Source organism: Budorcas taxicolor, chromosome 24, assembly GCF_023091745.1.
Source record: "Budorcas taxicolor isolate Tak-1 chromosome 24, Takin1.1, whole genome shotgun sequence".
In the NCBI taxonomy this organism is placed as follows: Eukaryota; Metazoa; Chordata; class Mammalia; order Artiodactyla; family Bovidae; genus Budorcas; species Budorcas taxicolor.
The window spans coordinates 1,603,401-1,630,106 of record NC_068933.1 but is presented as its reverse complement, the minus strand read 5'-3'; the positions used below and the strand labels follow the sequence as shown (position 1 = coordinate 1,630,106).

The window sequence follows — 26,706 nt, the reverse complement described above, 5'->3', positions numbered from 1 at the left end:
CATTTTCAAGGGCTTACAAATACTGTCTACTGAGACCTCCCTGGCAGTCCAGTGGTTAAGAATCCACTTTCCAATGCAGGGGACACAGGTTTGATCCCACTCACCAGGGGGCAACTGCAACTACACCTGTGAGCCCCAACTACCGAGCCACAAGGCCACCATGAAGAAAACACAGGAGACAAGTGAGCATCTACCAAAATACCCTGTCCACTACGGCAGACGCGCCGCCCACCACGTCTTCTTTTGCCATGGGCTGGAAGCCTGCTTAAAATTATTAAAATGGAATTCGATCAGAATGAGCTTCCTACTGCCTTTATGCTCTAACCCAGCCAGGGGACAGCACAGGCCACAAGGGGCCAGCAGCAGGGGCGTCAGGGGTGAAGGGACTGCGGCCGGGCGCAGAGGCTGTGGAGGAACAGACGGAGCAGGTGTGGGGGCCTACCTTCAGCAGCATCCAGGAGATGCAGGTGAACGGCGTGCTCATCTCCAGGAGCAGCGTGACCATGGGCAGGTAGTGGCCGGCTTGGAGGTTGACTGTGCAGCCGAGATACCCCAGGAAGGCGAAGAGGTGGTGCACGGCCAGGAAGCCGTCGAAGGTGCGGAAGAGCGCGTTGGACACGTGAAGGGCGAGGTTCTCGAAGAAGAAGAAGCCGGTGGCCGTGGTGATGTGGAACCAGCACCAGTCCTGCTGGCCGAGCGCCTTGTCGGCCTGGAGCACGGGGTCCAGCAGCAGCGCCCACAGCCCCGCCGCGGTGCCCTGGATGCCGAAGACCGCGCGTGTGGCCGCCAGGTTCCAGAAGACCTGCTCACGGGCCGCCAGCGAGCGGTAGGTGGCGTTCAGGAAGGAGGACAGCCAGTGGCAGACCACGAAGACGCCCAGGTAGAAGGCACAGCCCGCAGCCACCAGTGCCCCGCGGACCTGCCCAGAGGTGTAGTCCAGGTCAAGGGCACCAGCGCCCAGGAGGCTCATGCTGCCTGCGTCGTCTCAGCCAGGCCAGGGTCCACACACTGCGCCAGGGCCGCGGCCCCCGGACCTTCATGCGCCCGTCCTCAGCCTGGAGAAGAACAGAGCCTGACCTTCTGCTGGCTGGACGGAGCGGCACGCAGGCCACGCCCGTGCCAGGGAGAGGGTCACGGCACGGGCAACAAGCCCCAACCTGTGCGCCTGCGTCTGGGTGACACACACACACACAGCAAGAAAGCTTCCACTGGAGGGACAGACGCGCGAGAGACAGTGATGTGACAGATGGAGAGGGCGTGGATGGGGCAGGGAACGACATGGGCCCTACTCATCTGTGTGTGCACGTCTATGCATGTATCTGTGTGTGTACATCTGTGTGTGTGTGTATCTCTCTGTATGTACATCTGTATGTGTATCTATGTGTGTACATCTGGTATCTCTGATCCCTGTGCATACATGTATGTGTGTGTGTACACATCTGTATCTCTGTGTGCATGTATCTCTCTGTATGTACATCTGTATGTGTATCTATGTGTGTGCATCTGTGTGTGCGTGTATCTCTCTGATTTCTGTGCGTACGTATATCTGTGTGTGTGTACATCTGTGTGTGTACACACCTGTGTGTATCTCTGTGTACATCTGTATGTGCATCTGTGCGTGTACACATCTGTGTGTGTACACATCTGTGTGTGTATATATCTGTATTTCTGTCTACTGTGATGTTCTGACATCTGGACGCCCCAGACGCCACCCCACCAGCTAAGGGCCCACCAGGAGCTGCCCATGACCTGTGCCAACCCCCCTGGCCAGGCCCAGCCTCCACCACCTGCCCTGCCCCCAGAGGGGACACTCTTCTGCCTGGATACTATGGCAGATGCTCAGAGATCTGCGGATCAAATCATAGTTTCATGCCAATTGTTCTTGAACTAGTCCCACTACGGGTGCCCGGCAGCTCAGAACACCCCTGTCGCCCAAAACCCAGAGAGATCACTAGAACAGGCCAGTCTTGTGTTCACCCCACCCTGCCTTCCTTTGCCAACAAGCCCAAGGACAGGCCGTGGTCTCCATCCCCCTGTCCTGCCCTCTGCCCCCTGACCACCGGGCCCCGCCTCCAGGCCCTGTGGGCACCTCGGGCTTTGTCGTCCTCCGTGGCCACACCTGCACGACCCTCTCAGAACAGAGCCCGGAGCCATCTGGTCCCGCAGTGGCCAGCTGCCAGCCCCACAGGGTGAGGACCAGCTTCGACAGGAGTGGGCTAGGCAGATGGAAAGAAGCCTCGCCGTCCAGAGCCAAGGCCCGCGCAGGGGCTGCGCAGCCCTGAGCTCTGCTGAAAGGCAGCCCCTCTCGAGCCTTCACCCTGTCCCCTGGGCGCTGCGCTCCAAGCCAGCACCTCACTTCATGGAGCTCTGTCTTGAAATGGGGGTTCCCTTTCCCCTGTGACCCTGAAAAGCTCTGACTAAACAACTTGAGCTCGCCAGGGGAGTGGCTCATACAGAGGCCCCTTCTCCAAGGCTGGCAGACCCTGGGGCCCCGGGACTAAAGAACCAGGAACAGGGTGGTAGGTTCTGACCCTGGCTCCACTGTTGAGGAGCGGGAACCAAGAGCCAGAGTCAGGACAGAGGTCGGCCAAGAGGAGGGCAGGAGCCGACGCGGGGCTGCTGGCTGGGGGTCTGCCGGGCTCACCGGACCGCCGTGTCCAGGTCCTCAGAGCTGGGCCGAGGGCTCAGACCGCCCGCGGGCTCACCTGTTCCTTTCAATCACGCAGGGCGCCCCGGGCACCTGTCCAGGGCCTGCCCTCACTGCCCTGAAGGGCCAGCTGCGGGCGTGTCTGACATGCCCAGGTGCCCTAAGCAGGTGCGGAACCACTGAACATGCCCGGTACCCGCAGCTCTAGGGCCCTGAGACCCTGAGAAGCGGTGGTTTAGTGGCTTCCTTTTCCTAACCAAGGGAACATAACTGAAAGCGTGTGAACGTCTCCTGTGTGCTGCAGGTGGTTTTAACTGTGAGCCAAGTTAAAAACCAAACCAAACCCGGTCATCCTGGAGAGAAAGCCGGGAACGGACCAGCACCTCCCATGCCTCGTCCCCGGCTCTGAACTCCCTGCTGCCCACCAGGCAGCACACGGAGACGTGCAGTCCTGAGGGGCCGGGCAGAGGGCCCGGGAGGGTGGGAAGTGGAGACGCGAGGCCACAACAGAGTCGACCACCCGCCTCTGAGGACACAGGAAAAGCCAGGGTGGAGGGGAGGGCGGCTCCTAGCACCCAGGAACCAGGGAAACCACCGGCCTCCAGAGTCACTGACAGGCAACCTTAGCCTGGTTCCAGGTCCTCACGCCTTCCAGGATCTGTGCTGCGGTCAAGGCAGACACTGAAGCTCCCAGGCCAGACAGAGCCGAGGTGGGACCCATCAGAGACACGGACGCAACTCCCTGTGCAGACCTGGAACCCGACCCCAGAACTCCACCCGAGTACCCGACCCCAGGACCCACCCCCAGTACCCGACCTCAGTACTCCACCCCAGTACCCGACCCCAGGACCCACCCCCAGTACCCGACCCCAGGACCCACCCCCAGTACCCGACCTCAGTACTCCACCCCAGTACCCGACCCCAGGACTCCACCCCAGTACCCGACCTCAGTACTCCACCCCAGTACCCAACTCCAGGACCCAATCCCTAGTACCCAACCACAGTGCTCCACCCCCAGTACCCGACCCCAGTATCTGACCCCTAGTACTTCACCCCCAGGACCCAACCCCAGTACCTGACCCCAGGACCCACCCCCAGTACCCAACCTCAGTACTCCACCCCAGTACCCAACCCCAGGACTCCACCCCAGTACCCGACCTCAGTACTCCACCCCAGTACCCAACCCCAGGACCCACCCCCAGGACCCAACCTCAGTACTCCACCCCCAGTACCCGACCCCCAGTACTCAACCCCAGTACTTCACCCTCAGGACTCACCCCCAGTACCTGACCCCAGTACCCAACCCCAGTATCTGACCCCCAGTACTCAACTCCAGTACTTCACCCCCAGGACCCACCCCTAGTACCTGACCCCAGTACCCAACCCCAGTACTCCACCCCAGTACCTGATCCCAGTATTCCACTCCCAGTACTCAACCCCAGTACTCCACCCCAGTACCCAACCCCAGTACCTGGCCTTAGTACTCTACCCCCAGTACTCCACCCCAGTACCTGACCCCTAGTACTCCACCCCCAGGACTTGACCCCAGGATTCAACCCCTGGGATCCAACCCCCATACTCCACCCCCAGGACCTGACCCCAGTACTCCACCCCAGTACCCGACCCCCATATCCCACCTCTGGGACCCAATCCCAGTACCCCACCCCCGTAACCCGACCCCTGGACTCCACCCACAGGACTCAACCCCAGTACTGCACCCCAGGACCAGACCCCCACATTCCACCCCCAGGACTCGATCCCAATATACCCACCCAACCCTGGTCATTGCTCAAACCCTCCCCGAACACACCTTCCTGCACAGCGGCCTGCTCAGAGCTTCTGGGCAGGTTGGGCAGGTCCAACCTGTCACCCTGGGCCTCAGGGACACACAGGTGAGGTGACTCATCTGAGCTATGAGGGGACAAGTCCAGGCCTTGGGTTGGAGGTGGTCTGCAGGAACCTAGTCAGCAGCCAGACAGCCCCCAGAACCCCAAGGTGGCACTGCTGCCGTTTGGCAAGCGGCTCCCCAGGGTGCAGCCGGGCCCTGCTCAGGAAGGCAGCACAGACCAGAGGGCGGCGGGCAGAGCTCCAGTGGCTCAGCGCCTGCCCCCCACCCCACCACACCCCTCACCTTCTAGGCAAGGGGACCCGGGGCCAGCTGGTCCTGTGGCAGCGGGCTGGCCTTACCTCAGGCCCCAGCTCGAGGTCACTGTTGCTTCCCCCTGCAGAGCCACACCCAGGAGCACGGACCCCCTGCTCTTTCAATCCTGGGGGGCTCTGGAGTCACCCCACTGCAGCCCCTGCTTCTGGGCAGCCAAGGCCCCGCAGCCGAGGGGAAGGGGCTCCGGGGCTGGAAAGCCCAATTCTGCCCCACAGGCCTCCAGTTTCTCCGGGAAATCAATCTATGTACAAACTTCGTCCCACTCTTTCACAAGATTCGGTGGTTTCGGCCGCTTCCTTGCACTGGACCAGGCGTTTTAGGAAACTCAAGAGGAGGGTTTCCACAGCCCTGTCCCGGGGACCGGGGTCTTGCCATCAGAGCAGGTGTGAGCTCCCGCTGTTCACTGGAGGCTACACTGATCCAAAACTTGGAAATACGTCAGAAAGAGAGAGAAGTAGGTTTTCTTAAGGCACCCTGGGTCGCCTGCAGGCCCCTGAGGGTCACCTGACCTTCCAGGGCACACAGGAGGTCTGTTAGGCAGGGACTATGCTGTGAGGTCAGCCAGAGGCACCGATGAGGTGCAGCATTCCTGGACTATCCCCCGCCCCAACCGCGGACCCAGAGTTGGTTCTGTCCTCTCTGAAGGTCTTTCCTCAGTGAGTTAGTCCAACCTGATCTGTGCTCCCTGTTTGCTCAGGAATTACGCCTCTATATTTTGAGAATTATACTTCAGCAGCTTTTAAACATTTTTTTCCCAAAATTTAAAGACACGCTCAACATGGTAAAGCAATCATACTTCACACACACACACAAAAAAGAATATCACTGATTTGAGGATGCAGAGCAGAGCTTGTGTGAAGACATGCAGGAAGATCCCACCGAGTTAAAGATGGGATGTGGCAGCAACTGATGGCTTGGAGAGAACCAGCCAAGTCTTTAAAAAACTGGTCAATTTCCATTTCACCTGTGCAGCTCTCCTCTTTTACTTTTCAGTACTTTTCATCTCCTAAAAAAGCTCCTATTCCCTATTCCACCCACAAAATTGCATCCCTTTAGTCTGCAGTGTGAAAGAGGTGTTCTCCAAGTTTTAAAGTGGTACAACCCATTTTATGTCAACATTTAAAGCAGAATAAACTTAATTTTTGACATACAAAAAGTAAGTAAGAAAACACTCTCAATGAACATAATTCAAAAAATATAAACAAGTCCTACAGCCAGCACGACCTGGTCTCGGTTGGCCTGCCAGTGTCCTCTCGGACCGCCCGCGGACTGCACCCCTCCCACCGCGGCCCGAGCCCCGCGCGGCTCAGCAGCTGCCGGAGCGACCTGACCACTCCCGGCCCACCTGCGGACAGGCTGACCTGTCCCTCTCCATGCTCACCTGCGGAAGGAGCGACTTGATCCTTGCCGGCCCATCTGCGCAAGGGGCAATTAGACCCCCGTGCGGCTCACCCGAGGACGGAGCGACCTGACCACTGCCCGGCCCACCTGAGAACAGGACGACCTGACCCCCTGCGCGCTCACCTGAGGACGGGCGAGCCGGATCCCGCCCCCACAAGTCCAGGCCTGGCTGTCAAGCACCGCTGGCCGCACCTGGTGGGCGCGGGGATCCTCAGCGCGGCGCTGGGGCTCTCAGATCGCCGAGGAGACGCGGACCAACTGGAGAACCCGGCCCCGCCCAGCGCCCACCAGATCACGGAGGAGTCACGACCCGCGCGCCCGGCGCCGCGCATGCGCGCCCGGGGGCGTGGCCTCCCGGCTGTGGGCGATACCAAGGGTGCAAGCCGGGCGGGGGCGCGGGCCGTACCGCCGCATGCAGGGGGCGCGGGCCGTACCGCCGCATGCAGGGGGCGCGGGCCGTACCGCCGCATGCAGGGGGCGCGGGCCGTACCGCCGCATGCAGGGGGCGCGGGCCGTACCGCGCGCGTAGGGTGGGGCGGAGCTCTCTGGCCTCTAGGGAACCAGCTGGGGACGTGCCCCTCATGGCCCAGGCCGGTTCCCCGAACCGAGATGGACCAGGAAAGGGCCGCCGTCCCGCACTCGCCGGGAACGCGGCCCAGCCACGCCTCGGTTCCCCGCCGCGCCCCGCGGAGACACTCGGCGGAGACACCCGTAGGAGCCCCGGCGGCCCGCAGTGACCCCCCCCGCCGGCAGAGGCCGCGGGCGCAGCTTCGCTTCCCCTCGGGCGGGCAGGTGGCCAGCTCCCTACAGGCTGGGCCCGCGCGCGCCGGGGCAGCCGGGTCCGGGCGCCGGCCGGGCGCGCGTGCCCAGGGCAGGGACCGCACTGCTGCCTGGCGGCTCGTGGGGCCGTGAGGTCGGCAGATGAACACCGCCTCTCTCCCGCGCCTGGCCCCCGCCCAGCGTGGGGGCCTCGCCCCGGGCGCACGGGGCCGGGCTCAGGAGCGCCGGGACCACCTCCCGGCCTGGAGCCAGGCAGCCCTGCGCCCCGGATGGAGCAGCGGGGGGAGCCCGTGAGACCCCGCTCACACCTGGCCGCCCGCGTGCTCCCGTGTCCCCAGCAGCGCCCTCCCCGCGGTCTCACCCCCGAGGCCACCTCCAGGACACTTGTCACCGCTGGGCATCCTGTGCTCTCATGCGTTTGTCCTAGTTCGCTGTAGATTTTCTGACTGCGGTGTTAAGTAGCCCCTGGGCCCGTGCCCGGCACCTCCGCGGTGACCAGTGCGGGTGCGGCAGAAAGAGCCCGTGGGGTCCCGTGGGAAGCGGCCTCTGCCCTCCCGCCCCATCCTGACCCGCTGCCTGAGGCGCCCGCGGTCGCTTGACTGAGCTGCAGGAAGGCCGCCCAGCCCGCAGACTCTGCAGTCTTCCTGCCCCGGTAACCCGTGAGGAGAACCACGGCCTCAGCCACCTCTCAGGACTTCTCTGAGGACGAAATAAGACGTGGAATGATCACCGCCCTTGAAAGTATCAGCGATCACTGTATCCCTCCAACACACCGGAGGTTTCCGCTCACACTCGGGTTTGGCTCATTAGTTTAGGCCGAACCCCGAGTCTTACCTGTCCTCTGGAAATAGATGTGAGCCGCTGGGGGAGCCACCGCCTCCGCCTCCCGACCTCGGCCCGCGAGCTGCACCGGAGCACGCGCTCCGTCCCTGCGCGCGAGGCGGTGACCAGGCCGCCTCGCAGAGGAGGAGCTGGGGTCGGCGGCGCCAGGTGATGGCTTGCTAGTCACACAGGCAGTAAATTCCTCAGTACCTTCAAGGGTCTTGTCATCTGCTCTGCTATCTTTGAAGCATCCTGATAAAAGCAGTCATGTTTTCCAAAAATTACAGGTGTAACTAGTGATAAATAGCCGGGGGAATTGAGACTGAATGAAATGCCCCTGATTCCTGCCCTGGATCTGTCCAAGCTAAGCCCTTTCTGTAAATGGTCGTGTGTGTGTGTGTGTGTGTGTGTGTGTGTGACCAAGCTAAGTCCTTTCTGTAAATGGTCAATTTGTATCTCAGCTGCAGGCACACTCCCCATGTGTTGTAGGTAAGGAAGCCAAGCTGGGGTGAGGGTAACTGACTGACTGGTCCCATTTCCCACAGGGCTCGGGGAGGCCGAGTTTGGGGGTCCAAGCTGTGAGGGTATAGAGAGGAGGACTGAAAATACAACTTGAGGAGGAGGCCAGGGCAGCATCTTTCTGACCATATAAGCAGTACACGCTCATTGTTTAATCAAGAAAAAGACAGGTTTTTAGAAGACAGTAGCAGACCCGACGAGGGGTGGGGGTGGATTTCTCCTCTCTTCCTAAGAACCAAGGGAGGGAGGGAGGGAGGGATCTCCGCAGTTTTAAACCCGGGAGTCACTCTCGTGAGTGGAGTGACTCTGGAATGTTACACTGGAGAGTGGCACCCCCACACCCTGCTGCCAATCAACAGCTGCAAGCACTGGACCTGTGCTGGGTCAGAAACAAGCACAGACTGTGGGTTCTGGCTATGCTGGCGATCGGGGGGCCCCCCAGCTCGAGCCAGGCTGCCCTCCGTCCTCAAGGCCCACCCTCGGGTCTGTCCTTGCACCTTTAGTTCAGCTTTAGCAAAAATCCCCCACACTGGATATCTTATCAGATTCCTCAGCCCCACCTCCCCATGTTATCACCTGGGCCTCCCTGTTAAGTGTCCAGTGAGAATGCCCTGACCTTGATGCTTCCTCCCGGGAACATCCGGTCCCCCAGCCCCCACAGCCACCCTGCTCCTTGGCTGTGACCCCACTTATCCCTGTTGTATTTGAAGGTGAGCCCAGTCTCCTCCTCACTGCCCCCACCATGCAAGCCTCCAGGTCCCCACACGGGTCTCGTGGTGCCTTGAACTGGAGCTGCTCACTGTATTTCAGCAACTAGTCTTGACAGGGTCAGAGTGAAGGGTCAAAGTGGGCAATTAAATAATTCATCCCACTCGAGGGCTGTGAGTAGAGCAATACGGGAGACCCCTGTAGGTTCATGATCTCTCGAGAGCAGGCTTGCTGAGCAGCAGAACCGTGTGAGAGACACACGAGACATGCCCCCAACAACAAAACAGCGGTGACGTGAGACCCACATCCTGCCCGTGAGCTCAGCAAGTTAGCGATCCCCAGGACTTGCTCTCTGCACACACAAAAGCAGTAATTTGTGGACCTTGCTTGACCATGTAGAGTCAAGAAGACTCCCTTGCTCAACCCGGAGGAAGAGCTGATGATGGAACCATGACCTCTACTCAAGAAAGACAAAGAAGGTCTCCTCCCCTCCCCACTTTTCCTCGGATTGTAAAACTGTAGCCAGTGCGTTCTCAGGGCATCTCCTATTCTAATAAAGCACCTCTTACCTCCCACCTTGCCTCTCACCCCATTCTCTCTGCTCCGAAACATAAAGGACTGTGTACGGGAGCTCTTTGAAGCCCCCGAAATGGCACCCACTTGGTTTAAGTCTCATGAATACTAGCTCCTTAACAACTGTGGCAAAACAAAAACTTCCTGGAAACAAAAGACATTTATCCCAGAAAAATGTACCTTCCTAGAGTCATTCCTTGGAGAAGGCAATGGCACCCCACTCCAGTACTCTTGCCTGGAAAATCCCATGGACGGAGGAGCCTGGTAGGCTGCAGTCCATGGGGTTGCTAAGAGTCGGACACGACTAAGCGACTTCTCGTGGACTTTTCACTTTCATGCATTGGAGAAGGAAATGGCAACCCACTCCAGTATTCTTGCCTAGAGAATCCCAGGGTTGGGGGAGCCTGGTGGGCTGCCGTCTCTGGGGTCGCACAGAGTCGGACACGACTGAAGTGACTGAGCAGCAGCAGCAGCAGAGTCATTCCTGCTCCTGAGTATTCATTATGTCCATTTCTTTCTCTGCAAAGCATATTGTTGAACCACCAACCACGGTGCCTATGGCTTGGATCCAAGAGTCTGAAAACATGCTAAAGGCTCAGGCTGGGGTCTCAACTCTTTCTCGCTAGTTTCACTCCTACTGCTCCGGGACCTCGGAAGGCTTGATTAACCTCTGAGCCACAGACAGGAGAAGATGAGACTGGTCTAAAGTCTTTTCCAGGGACTTCCCTGGTGGTCCCGTGGCTAAGACGCAGTGCTCCCAACACAGTGCCCAGGGTTCCATCCATCCCTGGTCCAGGAACTAGACCCCACATGCTGCAACTACGTTTGCGTGCTGCAGCTAAAACCCGACACAGCCAAATAAGTAAAATAAAAATAAATATTAAAAAAAAAGTTTCTTTGGGCATCCAGGCTTCTGCTCCTTGAGTGTCAGCTAAGCCGGTTTGCTCTGGTGCAAATGACAAGCTGGAAGCTAATGGCTGTCATTATCTTGGCTTACAAACAATCCTTAAGTCTCCCCTGGCCAAACACACCACTGTAACAACAAAACCGCCTCGAGAAAACTGCTGGTTGTAGTGCTGCAGAGTCACGCTGCGTCCGGGGCCAACTGAAGTACACCCTAAGCTGGAACACCCCCCTTCAGGGCCAAGTCTGGACAGTCTGGGTTGTCACGGCGTGGGGGAGCGTGCCCTGGATGCTGTACTCGCAGGAAGATGAAGCACAGGAAACGTCAGCCCTGCGGGGGCCGGGGGTGGAGATGCCCTAGTTACAAACAGAAACCCTGCGAGAGACGCCCCCCAACCAGTCGGTCCAGTTCCACCTCTCGGGTTGGTACCAGATGGAAATCAGGTGACCTGGAGGGTCAAGCGCAACTGTGAGAAGTGCTCGATTCATACCACAGAGAGATTAATGACCTTGATCTCTCACCTCGGTTATTATTTTACAGACACATTTACAGACTCAAAATTTGCCCTCCATCCCCCGCCAAACAGAGCACAAGGTGATACACAGGTCAAATACACAGGCACATAAAGAAAACAGGATTGAGTGTTCCCAGTGTCAGGTAGAATATTGTAAGCAGGCAAATCCCAAAAGTAACCCACTGAGACAGGATGTGCAAAATCGCCAAGCAGCAAAAACCCACCCGAGAGTTTTCAGTTTTTTCCCCTGGGAACTGCAGTGTTGGACGCAGAGACAAGGATGTGAGACTGGGGTCAGCTGAGCAGAAACCACAGCCACAATTAGGAGACAGACTCCCTACTCGCAGGCCTTTCTCTCTTTTTACAGTCACTGAGCCAGAGGAGCCATCAGAGCTGTCCCGCTCACCAGGGCCTGAGGGCCCTGGATGACTCGACCACCACCATCCTCTGACAAAGTCCTCTGCTCAGTGAGACCAGGGCAGAGTGACTCTGGTCTCCATAATTACTTGGTAGGCATGGGGGAGTGTCACAGGCAAGGTCTGAGTCTCTCTGGACGAAAGTCACCCAGCACAAGGGCCGGGGGATGCCCAAGCGCCACTCGGGGTCGTGGTCATGCCCAGCGGGGGCGAGGTGGCCTGGCCCCACGGCCAAACTGGAGCCCAGCCGGCAATCCTGTTTAGTGTGAGTCGTTCCAGGATAAAGACAAGCAGCAGAACGGAGGACGAAGCCTCCAGACGGTCCGAGAGGGGTTGCTTCTGCCTTCACCAGGGAGGACTCACCAGGTTGGGGTGAAATGACACACACTGACCTCAGAGTCATGTTTCCCAAACAAGACTGCAGACAGGGCTTCCCTTGCGGCTCAGTGGATGAGAATCCGCCTGCCAACCTGGGGACATGGGTTCTATCCCTGATCCGGGAAGATCCCACGTGCCACGAAGCAAGAAAGCCCACGCGCCCCAAGCCCTGGGCCCGCGTGCCCCAGAGCCTGTGCCCCGCAACCAGAGAAGCCAAGGCGATGAGAAGCCCGCCCCGCGCTGCTGGAGAGCAGCCCCCGCTCCCCACGACCAGAGAAAAGCCCGCACAGAGACACAGAGGCAGCCAAAATAACGAATAAAACTTCAATAAACTAAAAACCCTAAAATCTGCAGACAGGGCCGCTTTATGTCTGCACACTGCCAACTGGTCTTCTGTTCTTTTCTACCAATAAATATTAACCATGAAAATCAACGAGCTCCCAACCTCCAAGCACCTGGGAGCAACCTTCCTGTTAGTACACAATTCACTTAAGAAAAAGGGGCTTTCCTGATAGCTCAGCTGGTAAAGAATCCACCTGCAATGTAGGAGACCCCAGTTCGATTCCTGGGTCGGGAAGATCCCCTGGAGAAGGGAAAGGCTACTCACTCCAGTGTTCTGTCCTGGAGAATTCCAAGGAATAGTTCATGGGATCGCAGAGTCGGACACGACTGAGTGATTTTCACTTTCACTTAAGAAAATAACAGGATGGTCTGAACTTGTGTTTACAAGCATCAAGAGAAGGGACAGGGCCTAAGCTTAGGGCAGTCACTGTACCACAGAAAGCAAGAACACCCATACAGAGATGCTTTTCATCAAGTTTGTTTCATCAGCATTTTTAAACGTATTTATTTCTTTATGGCTGTGCTGGGTCCTCACTGCCGTTCGGGCTTGCTCCAGCTGCAGCGTGCAGGCTGCTCACTGCGGTGGCTTCCCTCCTGCAGAGCGCGGGCTCCGGGCTCTGGCCGCTCAGGCTTCAGCAGTTGTGGTGCATGGGCTTAGCTGCTCTGTGGCGTGTGAAGTCTTCCTGGGCCAGGGAGCAAAGCCGTGTCCCCTGCATTAGCAGGTGGATTCTGAGCCACTGGACCACCAGGGAAGTCCAAGCATTTTTTTGTAGTATGTGCTCCAAGTGAACAAGTAACCACGGCCATTTCAGTTAACCGCGGTCCATTCTGAAGGGAGAAGAGATATTGCGATAAAAGAGAATGTATTCTCGGTTGAGAAAGTAAGTCTTGGTTTAAAGCTATGTTTGTGTGTTAAGGATGTTTTCTTTTTTCTGTATTTATAACACTTTGATACCTTGGGGCGTGTCTGACCAGGAAGGACCGCCCCTCCTAGACTAAGGAGACCACGTATAAACTACACAGCTCCCCCACCCGCTCCATCCGGCTCTCCCGTGACACTAGCTTCCTAGACAGGCGCCCTAATCAGCAGGACAGACGTGTCAGACGGTGGGGGCCCCTGCCCGGAGCCAGATCCAGCAAAGTGGTTCAGACTCAGCAACCCCCTGCCCGCCCTGCCTTTCCCAGGAGGACCACCATAAAGGTCCCCATTCCTTCTGTCTCCCCGCGTGACCCCGTGGGGGGCCCAACCTCCTGTCCATGGGCTGTGCGAACACAGCTGTCCTCCGCCACCACAGCACCTCCCAGGCTGCCTGTCTGACCTGTGCAGAACAAACCCAGGGCACATCTGAGGCAGTTTGCCAGAGTTCACACCTACATTTTCAGGTGGACAGTCAGTTCTTTCAACCCTGTGAAAAACTAACAACAAAAAGACCCAAGAGCGAAACAAAGCCAGTGAGAGCAAGAACGCTTTGAACTTTCTGCTGAATTTAAGGCGTGGGGTGAGGTTTAGTATCTGCTTCTGTTTCTTTCAAACGCAGCTAGTAATTTTCCCTGCCACCCAGACCTGCAGGGGGCTGCACCAGGGTGGCTCTCCTGGGTCGGAGTCTAAGTCCTCCCCGGCTGGTTAGTAAAGAGCTGGCTCCTGAGCTGCCCCTGGAGGTCCTGTGTCCAGGGCCTGAAGCGCTGACCTGCTCGCTGGACACCTGGGTGACGTTTGCTTCCCTCACAGGGCCCCGTGGGACGGTCAAGGTCATCTCCTAGGTGACCGAGGCCCTCAGACCAGCAGCGGCCAGTCCGCGCTGGGAAGTGTGGCTACTCTTGCCCTCATTCTCCTTCGCGGATGCTTGGGTACCCAGTCTTGTTTGTACTATGTTAAGAGCCGAGGCTGAAGGTTACTGTTGAAGGGATTAAGTTCTTAACTGAAGTGCATAATGAAAAATTAATTGAAAAGAGGAAACAAATAAGGTCTGAAGAGCTGCTGTCCTCGTGTCTTCTGCTGAAACACGACTTGTAAATTCAAGTCAAGCCACCTCGACGATTTGCTGGGAATTAGAGCCCATGAGCCGCTGAGACAAGGGGTCATCGCTGGGCGGGTGCTGCTCGGACACCGACACCACCGTCTCAGACACAGGCTTCCGCTTAGCTTCCAGACGACCAGTGTGGCAACAGATGCTGACTTACCAAGGGCAAAGAGCAGGGAGCAGGGGCGGACTCGGGGGACCCGAGGCTGGGCTGGAATTGGGGTGCAGCTGGGAAAGTGGGGCGATGTGAGGACTCGGAGAGGGGTCAGGGAGGGCAGGGGCTGCCTGGATGAACCCCAGAGAAACTTCTGTTTAGGCCAATCTGAGCTTAGCCATGGGAGGCACGGCTTAAACTGTGACCTTTGTACAGAATTTTGCACAGTCTTGTCTGTTATTTTGTCAAAAACGAGGCTGAAGCATCTCGGGGCCCGTGCGGAATGTGCGGGCAGGCTCCGGGCCGGCCCCGGGCACAGGGGCGCGTTGTGGGGGTTTCCGTGTGAACCCGGCAGCCCTGGAACCCACGTCGCAGAGCCTCACTCGCTGTCCTCTGTGTGCAGCAAGGCCGTCTCTGGGGGGGGGGACAGGCAGTGACGATGCGGCATCTCTGCTCTGCCCCAGGAGCTCCTGGTCCAGGAGGATGTGGAGTCCTGCCCCAAGGCCACAGGTGCGCCTGGCACCAGCCACAGAAACAGAACCCAGAGCCAAGGTCACCTCCCAAGCTGACGGAGCCCCTTTGTGACTGTTGTCAAAAGCCCACTAATTATTGCTAACAAACTTCCTGACTCCCAATTACGCAAAGACGCCCACTCTAGAAAACATCCTACAGTGCCCCAGCTAATCACCTAAGGCCAGCCTTCCAGCCTTATTTTGTCTTAAGGCTATAAAACCAGTTACTAAGCTAAGAAAACTGTTAGCTCCACCTGGTCTGTCGGGAGGTTGGCCCACTGCACTTGCAGAGTCCACTTCATCTGCCCTTTGCTCTTAATAAACTCACTCCCTTCTGAAATGCTCTGTCTAGAAATTCCTTTCCAATCCACACTCTGGCTGTCTCAACAGAGAAGACGACACACCTCAGCCAGTTCGTCCCGTAAACAGCCTGCTCCAGAGGGCGGGCGCGTGCCCAGTGCACACGCGGACCCTAACCCTGGGTGAGGGCAGGTGCTGGGAGGGCCTCGGGGGGAGGTCACGAGGGTGGAACCTCTGGATGGCATCCGGGCTCTCATGCCAGGTGAGGACATGGGGAAAAGATGCCACCAATGGAGCTGGGGAGGAACCGCCTGTCCTCAGCAGACATGGGAGCTGGACGTCCAGTCTGCAGGGTGTGAGAAATAAACATCGGGGGATTAAGCCCCCAGCCCCTGGGAGTCTGCTGCAACCGCTGGAGCTGGGGCAACGGTGCAGCCACTATGTGCCCGTGAGTTACCTCTGTCTGCAGCTGTGACTCTACTCAGAATGTGTACATTTAGTTGTATGTGATGTGGAAGCAGCGCAGAGAAACTGTGTCCACCCCACTGACAGGTGCCCACTGGGAAACCCGCACGCGCTCGCCTGCCTGACTCACGACTTGGTCCCTCTCACTTCGGGGTCGCGTCAGTGTCCTGGGACCTCTGTAACCCAGCACCCCATGTCGGGCGGCCTAGAGCAACAGGAGCTTGTTTTCTCACAGATCTAAGACTAAGCCCCCTGGGAAGGCTCGGGCAGGTCTGCTCCCGGCTTCCCTCTGGGGGTGGCAGTGGCCCCCTGGTCCCCACCAGCGTGTCCCCGCCTCTCCCTTCCCCTTGCACTGTTCCCAGACCCCCCTTTCCATAAGGGCACCTGTCATAGCCCGTTAGGACCCCCCACCCCCAGACTTCATTTTAACCTGATGACTACTATAAAGACCCTATTTTGAAATAAGATCACATTCTGAGGGGCTGGGGTTAGGACCCACCATGTCTATTTGGGGAGGGGGCAATCCAACCTGAAATGGGACCCTTCTCTGAAACACATGGATCCCACCTCATCCAGGTCTCCTCTCTCAAGGCCTCGTTCCACTCATCTGTCACAGAGAAAAGGCAAAGAGGAACGGGCTTTGCTTTTCTTTCTTGAGAGCAAAGCAGATGGAGAAAAGAGAGCAGGCCTGATTGCTCCCGGCTTTCACTTTGTTCCTAACCTGTAGACTGTAACTAAGTTTGCTTTTTTGCCCTCTAACTCTGCATACGCACCTATGAGGCTTTGCCTCTGTGCTGAAGACATCCCATATCTGGTGCTCACCTTTCAGCACTCTCTGCACAGACCACCCCTTCTAGTTTGTCTTTTTTGCATTACAGAAAGCAGGCCTTAGGACAATCACACAAAAGACAATGGAGCCAATTACCGGGCTAAGGAAGTCAAGACACCCCCAGCCCCTGTGGTGAGTCTCCCCGAGCTGCACCTTGACCTCTGACCACCGGCTAAGGGGACTACGGTTCAGTTTAGAGGTCTTCTTGAAAAAGGAGACTGCTCTGGGGCAATGGTCCAGGCTGAGTGGGACTTGGAAGTCATGTTTGGGCAAGTCTCCACCATACTGAGAACTCTGGAAGCAAGTGGAAACTAGCATTCAAGGGCTCATAAAAATAAAAATAATGACATTGCTTTGAGCTTAATTTGTAACTCAGAGAAAAGGTCTTTGCTAAATGCCTCATACAAACCTTTGAAGATACGATAAACTCTAAAATCATCACACATAAAACTCATAAAATAAATTTCAATCTAATTAGAAATCTTGTCGCTGATAAAATCTTTCAGGTGACAGACCAGTTCTTTGGGGAACTACAAACAACTTTCTTTTAGAAATCTTGAAGAGAAGATTTTTGGTATTTTGGTCGAAAATATAAATACAGGCCACAAGAACCTGAGACTGAGCCTGATTAAGTCAATCAGACAAGACCTAAAACCAAGGGGGAAAAAAGTGGCAAGTTTAAAATTCAAACCGCTGGAATTGCTCCCTCAGCCAAACCTGTCGTGGTCCAGGTGCGGGTTGGAAAAGAATTTCCGATGAGGCAAATATACTGGGTGGGGAAGAGTAAGGCAAATGCCTTCTCCCTGTGAGGTAGGAGGGGAGACAGGTTACACTGGTCAGGAGGACCTGAGATCCGTTAACAGTTACAGCATGGGGGCGGGAGGGACACCACAGGTCTGGTCTTTCCGCTCCTGCTTCCAAGACCCTCCTTGGTTTCATCTGCTCTTTCCTCCTTGGGTCACTACAAAACCTTTAAAAAAATAATAAGCCTCAGTCATCTGAACAAGCAATTTTAATGTATCTCAACCGTTCTTTGTAAAATACTAAACTTATAATGTAACATCTGGTTCATAACTAAGTCTCTGTTTTTAAGTAAAGCCCTGAGATCTCTAGTTTTGCCTGCTTCTGTATACATTATACGTATGAGGTACCTCCACCTTTGGAAAGGAGTATCAAAATTAAATGTATAAAAACCTCTATTAAATTTAGAAGTGATCGCTTACAAATTAAATATAAAGAAAGTGGCGTAAATGACTGATTTCAGGTTCACAGGAACTGGAAAATATTTCATATAAAGTTGATATCTGGTATTAAAGTTCACTGATCTAACTGACATGTGGTTAAGAGTCACAAAATTAAGTATAATATTTTACTGCCCCTAGGTTTAATAAATATTTTATTTGTTACATGGAAAATAACTTCATATAATAAAACTTTAAATGTAAATGAGATAAGAGCTTTGGAATAAACTCTTTAAAATAATATTTTTTAAATGTCTACTTAAAATGATCTGGTTGCAGGGAGAAAGCCAATTCTGACTCCATGTTGCAAACTGTTTCCTTGACTTGCTTTTTTGTTGCTTTTATTACTATAATCATATACTCGATGGACCCTGCCTCTCTGCTTGACTGTAAACTAAAGCGCCTTTGTTCAGCTCTTGGAGAGTTTGTCTCTACCCACTTATGAACAGAAGAGATTAACACCCCCCTTCTGAAGGCTGGCCATTCCCTTGGGGATGTTTCACAAGACTGAAGACCCTTTCACCTTCCCCTCTCTATCCTGCCCTTTGACTTTAGCTCCTTATTGCTTCTTTCTCTCTGGTCTATAAAAGAACTTGGCATCCAGACTCCAATAAGATGGTTATTTTGAGGCACCAGCCTGCCATCTTCTCAGTCGGCCAGCTCCCCAATTAAAGCCTCTTCCTTGCCTCAACACCTCATCTCTCGATTCATTGACCTGACCTGCAGCAAGCAGAATGAGCTTGGACTTGGTAACAATCTTTCCAGGTACTTGGTAACTTAAAGTTATAAAGTTGTATTAATTTAAATTAAATGAGAAAAGTTTATTAAATAGCTAAAAAGCACTGAGACATCAATTTCTAAATAAAAAAACTAAAGGTATTTGTCACTGCTGTTCAGTCATGTCTAACTCTTTCCGACCCGGTGGACTGCAGCACCCAGCAACAACTCCCGGATCCTGCTCAAACTCATGTCCGTCGAGTTGGTGATGCCATCCAACCATCTCATCCTCTGTTGTCCCCTTCTCCTGCCTTTAATCTTTCCCAGCACCTTTTCTAATGAGTTGGCTCTTCCTATCAGGTGGCCAGAGTATTGGAGCTTCAGCTTCAGCATCAGTCCTTCCAATGAATATTCAGACCTGATTTCCTTTCCTTCCTGGTTTCATCTCCTTGCAGTCCAAGGGACTCTGAAGAGTCTTCTCCAACACCACAGTTCAAAAGCATCAATTCTTCAGCACTCAGCGTTCTTTATGGTTCAACTCTCGCATCCACACATGACCACTGGAAAAACCATAGATTTGACTATACAGACCTTTCTCAGCAAAGTGATGGCTCTGCTTTTTAATACGCTGTTTAGGTTTGTCACAGGGCTTCCCTCATAGCTCAGTTGGTAAAGAATCTGCCTGCAGTGCAGGAGACCTGGGTTCTATTCCTGGGTCGGGAAGATCCCCTGGAGAAGGAAATGGCAACCCACTCCAGTATTCTTGCCTGGAGAATCCCATGGACAGAGGAGCCTGGCGGGCTACAGTCCACGGGGTCGCAAGAGTCGGACACGACTTAGCAACTTAACTACTACTGCTAGGTTTGTCATAGCTTTATAAAGGTATTTTAAAATATAACAAAAATGTATTTAGAAATAGTAAAGATAATATAAAAGCTATAAACATATTTCAGAACACCAACAAAAGTGTTTGCTGTCACCCTGAGATGCTCTCTATAAAGAACTAAATATTTTTGGAAATTATCACTGGTGTTCATGCTCACCTGCCCATAAAATGACAATATAAAAGACAGTTCATAATCGCTTATTTCTTAGTTTTTACTAAAAATTAAGGTGTTCAATAATTAAGGATCCTAATTTAAACATGCAATTAAAGAAACGAAATAACAAACATTTCAGTATACAGTAAGAAAGTAAAATATATGATTTTAGTAAAAACGACATGAGGAATGGAATTGCATTTTTTTGAGGAGACAAGACTGTGAGCTGCTTGGTTTTATTTAGATGGGAAATGAGAGGCTGATCTGGATACAGAAACTGATGAGAGACTGCGGGAAAAGCTTTATGTATAATCAGGATTTACTAAATTTAGATTTTGTTCAGTAAGCTTCTGCAAGACTAGAATTAGTTTCTTTCTGTGTTAGAAGTGCTCCTTTTTGATAACACATCATGTGAGTTCCTGTGCCCTTAAGTGATCCGTGTTTGTTTTCTTAGTCTTGTGACTTTGGTTAAATAAGTGTTGTTTCAATGACCTATGATCCTGTTGTGTTCTAAAACCTTTTTGACGTTTCTAACAAACTTCCCGAATACCAAAATCTAACTAAAGCTCTTCTAGCCTCCCCCTGACTCTGGGATGGATGCATCAAAGAAAACCTCTCTGAGACATCTCAGAGAGGAATGTCCAACTGTACATTTGGTATTTTTAATTCAGAAACTATCAGACAACCTAAGCTAAACTATAAACTATAGTGTGTGGATAAATGTCATTAATATAGATATTTGAGAATTTCTATGTAGTCTCTAACATCTGATATGTCCTGATAAAATGTTATCAGCCATAATTCCAGTGATTACCCTAAAATATTTTATGTTGCAAAAACATCCAAGTTTTCTGCTAATTGTACTGTACTCAAATCTTTAATCACGCTATTTCAAGTTTTGTCCTTTATAGACAGTCATGATTTTATAGTTTTTACAAAATGAAGATTTTCAAGAAGACTCAGAAAAAGAATCTTTTAAACAAATATAAGTTTCTGATGGCCTTTAGACAATGCCACTGAACTGGGTAACAAATGACAGCACTCTGACGGAAAACCTGATTACTGCATGCAGATCAACAGGAATCAGTTACATGGGACAGAATGAATGTGATTTATATGAATATGATGAATATATTTTATAACTTTATGACTTTGGAAAATACCCTAACTTAAATCTTTGTTTTTCAAAAAAACGTTTTCTCTTATGCTATGACCTACAACAAGTTAATAAAGTATGCCTCTGTAAACAAAGATGAAATACTTATCTTTTTCTATCTGACCCTGCCAGAATTTAGCTTCTCCAGATGGCTCTCCTTTGGATTTGATGGTTTACTACAGATTACAACGAGTTACACTAATCACACTAATCGTTGTTTTAATTTGTTCTGTTTCCAAATCGTCCGTGCTTTTGTTTCCCCACTACACTATGACTTTGTCAATGTCACTAGCTGTATCACTTACATCCTATTTTATAAGACTGTTGCCTCTTATCATTCCAAGTGTGTAAACAGGCCTCCAGCAAAAGTGATGATGACTAGGTGACTTGAAGCGGTTGATCAGATATGTACTTCTGTATAAGATCTTTGATTGTAACAGTGTAACTCCGGATATGGGAAGAAGCAACAAAAGGGAATATTTTCCTGGACCACAAGAGACAAGTAAGGACAAGTAATCCAGAGAATTCTGAGTACTGTGTTATGATCCAGTCCAGTAACAGCACATTGAATGGCCTGTTAAAGAAATCTTCACAAGACCTGGGAATGAGCATTCCTAGGACCGTGGGACAAAATGGTCATGTACTGCTCCCAAACCACGGTCAGCTTCATGACCCTGAAGGGGCTCCGCCAACTGGAAATCATGGCCACTGCAGCTGCTGACCTTCAACATCCCCTGAAAAGAGTTCAGGGTCAGGAATGAGGCACTCTCTGCTCTGAAAAAAACTGGCAAAACCGGCCTTTAGATAGTTAGACACTTTGGGGAGGAGATTTTTATGAGCCCTGAGTCTTGTATCTTCTCATACCTAGAGAAACACTAACATGCCTGATGCTGACAGATGCTTTGGCTATTAAGGAAAAATTTCAATTGAAGTCAAAATAGAATAGCTGTGGCTCTGACACCCAAGGACATGGTGTCTAGGAGACAATATTGTGTGATTGCAGACAAGTCCTTGTATTGTAAAGAACTTGAGTTTTCTGAGCTGTGTCAGACTTAGGATGCCATCAGCCATTCTCAAAACAAAGTCAGCTAGCAGCAGGCGATCAGACTTCCTTTTTAAAAAGTCTCTTCTTGTCACCATTACATGCTTAGAAAATGAAATTGCTTCAGACCATATGTTGACAAGAAGAAAAAAGCACAAGTGTAATGGACTGGATGAGCCACAGCTGGAATCAAGATTGCCGGGAGAAGTACCAATCACCTCAGATATGCAGATGACACCACCCTTATGGCAGAACGCGAACAGGAGCTAAAGAGCCTCTTGATGAGGTGAAAGAAGAGAGTGAAAAAGCTGGCTTAAAACTCAACATTCAGAAAACTAAGATCATGGCACCCAGTCCCCATTTACAGTTCATGGCAAACAGATGGGGAAACAGGGGAAACAGTGAGAGACTTTATTTTCTTGGGCTCCAAAATCACTGCAGATGGTGACCACAGCCATAAAATTAAAAGATGCTTGCTCCTTGGAAGAAAAGTTATGACTAACCTAGACAGCATATTAAAAAGCAGAGACAGCATATTAAAAAGCAGAGACATTACTTTGCCAACAAAGGTCCATCTAGTCAAAGTTATGGTTTTTCCAGTAGTCACGTATGGATGTGAGAGTTGGACTATAAAGAAAGCTGAGTGCCAAAGAATTGATGCTTTTGAACTGTGGTGTTGGAGAAGACTCTTGAGAGTCCCTTGGACTGCAAGGAGATCCAACCAGTCCATCCAAAAGGAAATCAGTCCTGAATATTCATTGGAAGGACTGATGCTGAAGCTGAAACTCCCAATGCTTTGGCCACCTGATGCAAAGAACTAACTCATTTGAAAAGGCTCTGATGCTAGGAAAGATTGAAGGCAGGAGGAGAAGGGGACGACAGAGGATGAGATGGTTGGATGGCATCACCAACTCAATGAACACAGGTTTGAGTAAGCTCTGGGAGTTGGTGATGGACAGGGAGGCCTGGCGTGCTGCAGTCCACGGGGTCACAAAGAGTCAGATGCTGCAGTCCATGGGGTCACAAAGAGTCAGACACGACTGAGTGACTGAGCTGAGCTGAACTGAATGACCAACAGCCACATTAAAGGTTAGGACCTACTTAAATAAACCTAGACAACTGGCTACCTGGCTACAAGTCTTCTCGAAGTGTAAAGTCTACATTAGGATTCAAGCTTAATTTCCTAAAAAGAGATAAGATCTATTTGGTCTAATACTATTGAGGCTGTCATTCTTCCAACTACTTCTGAGTCCAGACGACTCCATTCCTTGGACAGGATGACCCAGGCACTGACCCGAAGCACACCACAAACAAAACTGCTATCAAATGTAGCTTGGTTCTTACTCCTTCTCTGACCCCTAGTTAAAATAATCCTTTTTCGGATATTTGGCCTCTGTTTTGTAAATTACTTGTTAAGTTTTATCTCCTCCAGATGACAACAGGTTTACATCAACGTAATTACGATATGGAGATTACAGCCCTCTTCAGAACAGATCCTGCAGGAATAATCAGAAAATTCACCCTCGGGCCCCTTGATAAAGCTCCGGGACACCCACGAGGGCCTCTGAGCTGGACAACTGGTGATTGTCAAACAGAACAAAACTAAGGTTTTTTTCCTCAGCTGGACAAGAACCACCCCTATTTCCCTTCCTCCACTGATACAGAGCGAATAAACTGACGGGGGGGGGGGGGGGGGGGGGGAATTTATTGCAGTGAAAAGGAAAAAAAAAGAGAGAAATGACTTTTTCTTTTTTCCTGAGAACAAAGAAGATACAGAGAATAGTCAGCAGACCTGATCACTCCTAGATCACTTTGTTGTATGTGCTTAGTAGCTCAGTCGTGTCTGACTCTGCGACCCTGTGGACTGTAGCCTGCCAGGCTCCTCTGTCCCTGGGAGTCTCCTGACCCAGCTCTCCCGCGTTGCAGGTGGATTAAAGGTTCCTGGTCTGTGGACTGTAACTCTGCTTGAGGTACATTTACACCCATCATCCTTTGGCTCCATGCTAATTACGTCCTGTACCTGGTGCTCACCTTTACCTACTCATTGGAAAAGACTCTGATGCTGGGAGGGATTGGGGGCAGGAGGAGAAGGAGACAACAGAGGATGAGATGGCTGGATGGCATCACCGACTCGAGGATGTGAGTCTGAGTGAACTCCGGGAGCTGGTGATGGACAGGGAGGCCTGGCGTGCTGTGATTCATGGGGTCTCAAAGAGTCGGACACGACTGAGGGACTGAACTGAACTGAGCTTGCCTTTACCTCTGGAACTTGACCTTTACGTTTATCTGGCACACTCTTCTCAGCCCTCCCCGCCCAATTTTTCTCTTTTTGCATTACAGAAGGAAGGCCATGGTACAATACAAAAGCCAATGGATCCAGCTACCGGGTTGCCAGACTGCCAGACTGCCAGACTGCCAGACCCACCCCCCTGCTACCTAACACCAGCCCGTGACCCTGCAAGAAACAACGCCAGAGGAAGAACGCAAGATCCTTACGCCACTGATTTTCATCACTGCCCCGGCCACAGGCCCTCATCTGTATGATCCCCTAGACTCCGCATGGTGGGGCCCAGCTCCTGAGGCCACATGCCTGCTGAGTCTCCCCTCTGTCGGCTGGGGACTAAAGCCACCTTTCCGTCTCCTCCAAACTCTCTGTATTTTTCAAGGCCAAGATGTTGGTGGCATCACACTCATCACCAGATGATGCTGAGAGCAAAGCTTTGGAGCCAGGAGACCAGCTGTTCACTGAGTGTTCACACTGCACACACGTGACCAACTTGACAAGCATCAGGGCTGCATGGCTGTGCCTTCGGGACACTTCACTGCTGCGCCACACCCTTGGCCTGTACAGAGCTCATACACATTTACGTCGACTCCCAGGACCCTTAGAGTTGACGTTTTCTCTGAAAATAATTGAAAAATTAGCACATTGGTGTGGGTTGCTGAGAGCACCAGGGCCCGGCACACCCAGCTGGGCCGCCAGGCAGGACTGCAGGGAAGGCATGTTCCCCTCAGGCTGATTCCGAGCCGTCAGCAGACACATGACTCAGGCTCAGATGCTGGGGCGGAAGCCCTGCCTGCTGTGGGCTGGCCCTCAGGTCAGGGAGGGGGCGGCTCCTGCGTGTCCACCGCTGCGGACAGGGAGGGGGCAGTGATTTCTGCTGCTTCAGCGGACAGGGAGGGGGCAGTGATTTCTGCTGCTTCAGAAAGTGGGGCCCTTTGCAGTCTGCCCGGGAGGGGAGGCCCAATTCTGCTTGTCGTCCTGCACCCCTCCTCTGGGGACGGCAGGGAGCCCGGCCTCTGCCCCTTCCTGGGCTTGGTGGGCTTCCTTTGCAGACAGCTCCCTTTGTTTGGAGTTGGAGGCAGAAGGAGAGGAAAAGGTCAAGTGGCTGTGAGCAGAAAGGGTTGCCGTGAGAAGGAGAAAAAGAGGAAGGAGCTTTTCTCTTTCCTTTCCTGAGAGCAAAGATGATAAAAAGAGCCCTGCACAGGCCTGAAGACGTCTAGTTTCTTTTTTTTTTCCTTTAACTGCTCCTGACTCTGAATGTCTGAAACTAAGTTTGCTTTTCTGCCCCCTAACTCAGCAGGAACTACAATTCACACCTATATTTCTTTGACTCTGTGCTGAATACTATCCGGTGTTGACGCTTACAGCACCCTTCCCCTTGCAGTTACAGACCAGAAAGGAGGTCTCAGAGCCACCACCTAACCGCCAGACTCAGTTATTGGGTTACTGACGCCAGTTTCTGTCTGTCTTTGAAACAACGCAAGAGGAAGACATCAGGACCCCATTCCCTTTGTTCCCCCCATCTCCTGTGCAAGCCCCCAGCTTACATAAGCCCTGGACTCCTCATGGGGCGGGGTGGGGCGGGGGGGCGGGGCACAGTTCCTGAGGCAGGAGCCTGCTGCTTGTTCCTCTCCACCGGCTGAGAACTGAAGCCAGCTTCCTATTTCCTCCAGACTCCGTCTTGTATTTTTCACTTGGCTTCGGTGGGCAGAGAAAGACAAGATTTTGGCCGGCAACCATTCTGGGGTCCCGTCCATGATCTGGTCGCCGGCAGGTGGCCCCAACAGCCAGCCAGGGGCTCCGGCCTGCCTGGTGACTCACTGGGGAAGCCTGGGACTGTGGCAGAGAACAGGGCAGAGGCTGCCTTTTGCAGCTGCCAAGGCTTCTTTTGCCTTGAGAGCACTTTTTCTTCTCTTGTCCACTCCACCTTAACTTCCACTCCAAGAAACACTAAATATTGGAGGACCAGAGAGGGCGTCTGGTACGTCGTTGTGACACCTGCTAGCATTTTCTTAAGTCCCCCAAGGTATACCTCAAGGCCTCTTGACATTTTCCTTTGGAGGAAACTGATAATGTTTCAGTTTGGGTGTTTTTCCCTATGGAAGTGGGGGGCCTGTTTGTAAGCTGCTGCTTTGGACAAGGGTCACAGGCTTAGTGAGACTTGGAAGGCTTGTCTGGGGCAGCCTTGCCATCTGTTTTGAATTTCTGGGCATTTCTTCACTGTCCGCTTTGTCTTCCGTGACTTCCCACGAGCGAGGACTGGTTTGCTTTGTTTCCTTTGGCTTGTGCTGCAGACTTCTGACACAAACTGCCTGAACTACAATGGGAGGCGCTTTCTCTGAGAGTCCATCTCAGAGTGCCCTAGGGAAAACCCTCAGTGACTGGTTGACCTGAGGCTGGAGATAAACGGGCTCAGCTTGGACATTCACAACCAGGCAGCCTCCTCTTTGCATTTATTGAGGCAAGAGTTGGTGGGCTACAGTTGAGGAATTTACAACCAGCCTCCTGTTTGCTATCCAAAATGGAAGTAACAGCAGAATAAGGGTAAACAGCCAGTCTTTCTCTCTTGTAAACACCTTACTGTAAGAGTCATGGAAAGGACAAAGAGGAGGCAAAATCCTGTGTGAGCAAAGGTTTAAGGGATCTCCCCTGACTCCTTTTTAGGATAAGGGAGATACCACAGATCCTACATAGTGCAGAAAGGCTCCTTGGAGTCCAAGTCAGAGGATAATTCCATGAGGTTGCAAAGAGTCGGACACGACTGAGCGACTTTCACTTCA

At 52.8% G+C, this 26,706-nt stretch overlaps 1 protein-coding gene across 3 annotated transcripts in view; it reads right to left on the bottom strand.

Moving 5' to 3' along the window:
- CLN8 (CLN8 transmembrane ER and ERGIC protein) overlaps positions 1-26,706 on the bottom strand; it is a 51,322-nt gene that overhangs the window by 6,321 nt on the left and 18,295 nt on the right. The window contains exons 1-2 of one of the 3 annotated variants that reach the window (XM_052661458.1): positions 6,333-6,489; positions 443-1,055 (exon numbers count right to left, since the gene is read on the bottom strand). In XM_052661458.1, the coding sequence (XP_052517418.1) occupies positions 443-970 (528 nt within the window). In that variant the 5' untranslated portion in view covers positions 971-1,055; positions 6,333-6,489. Of the gene's footprint in view, positions 1-442; positions 1,056-6,189; positions 6,310-6,332; positions 6,490-26,706 lie in introns of those variants that run through there. The other 2 variants (XM_052661459.1, XM_052661460.1) reach the window with 2 other exon arrangements.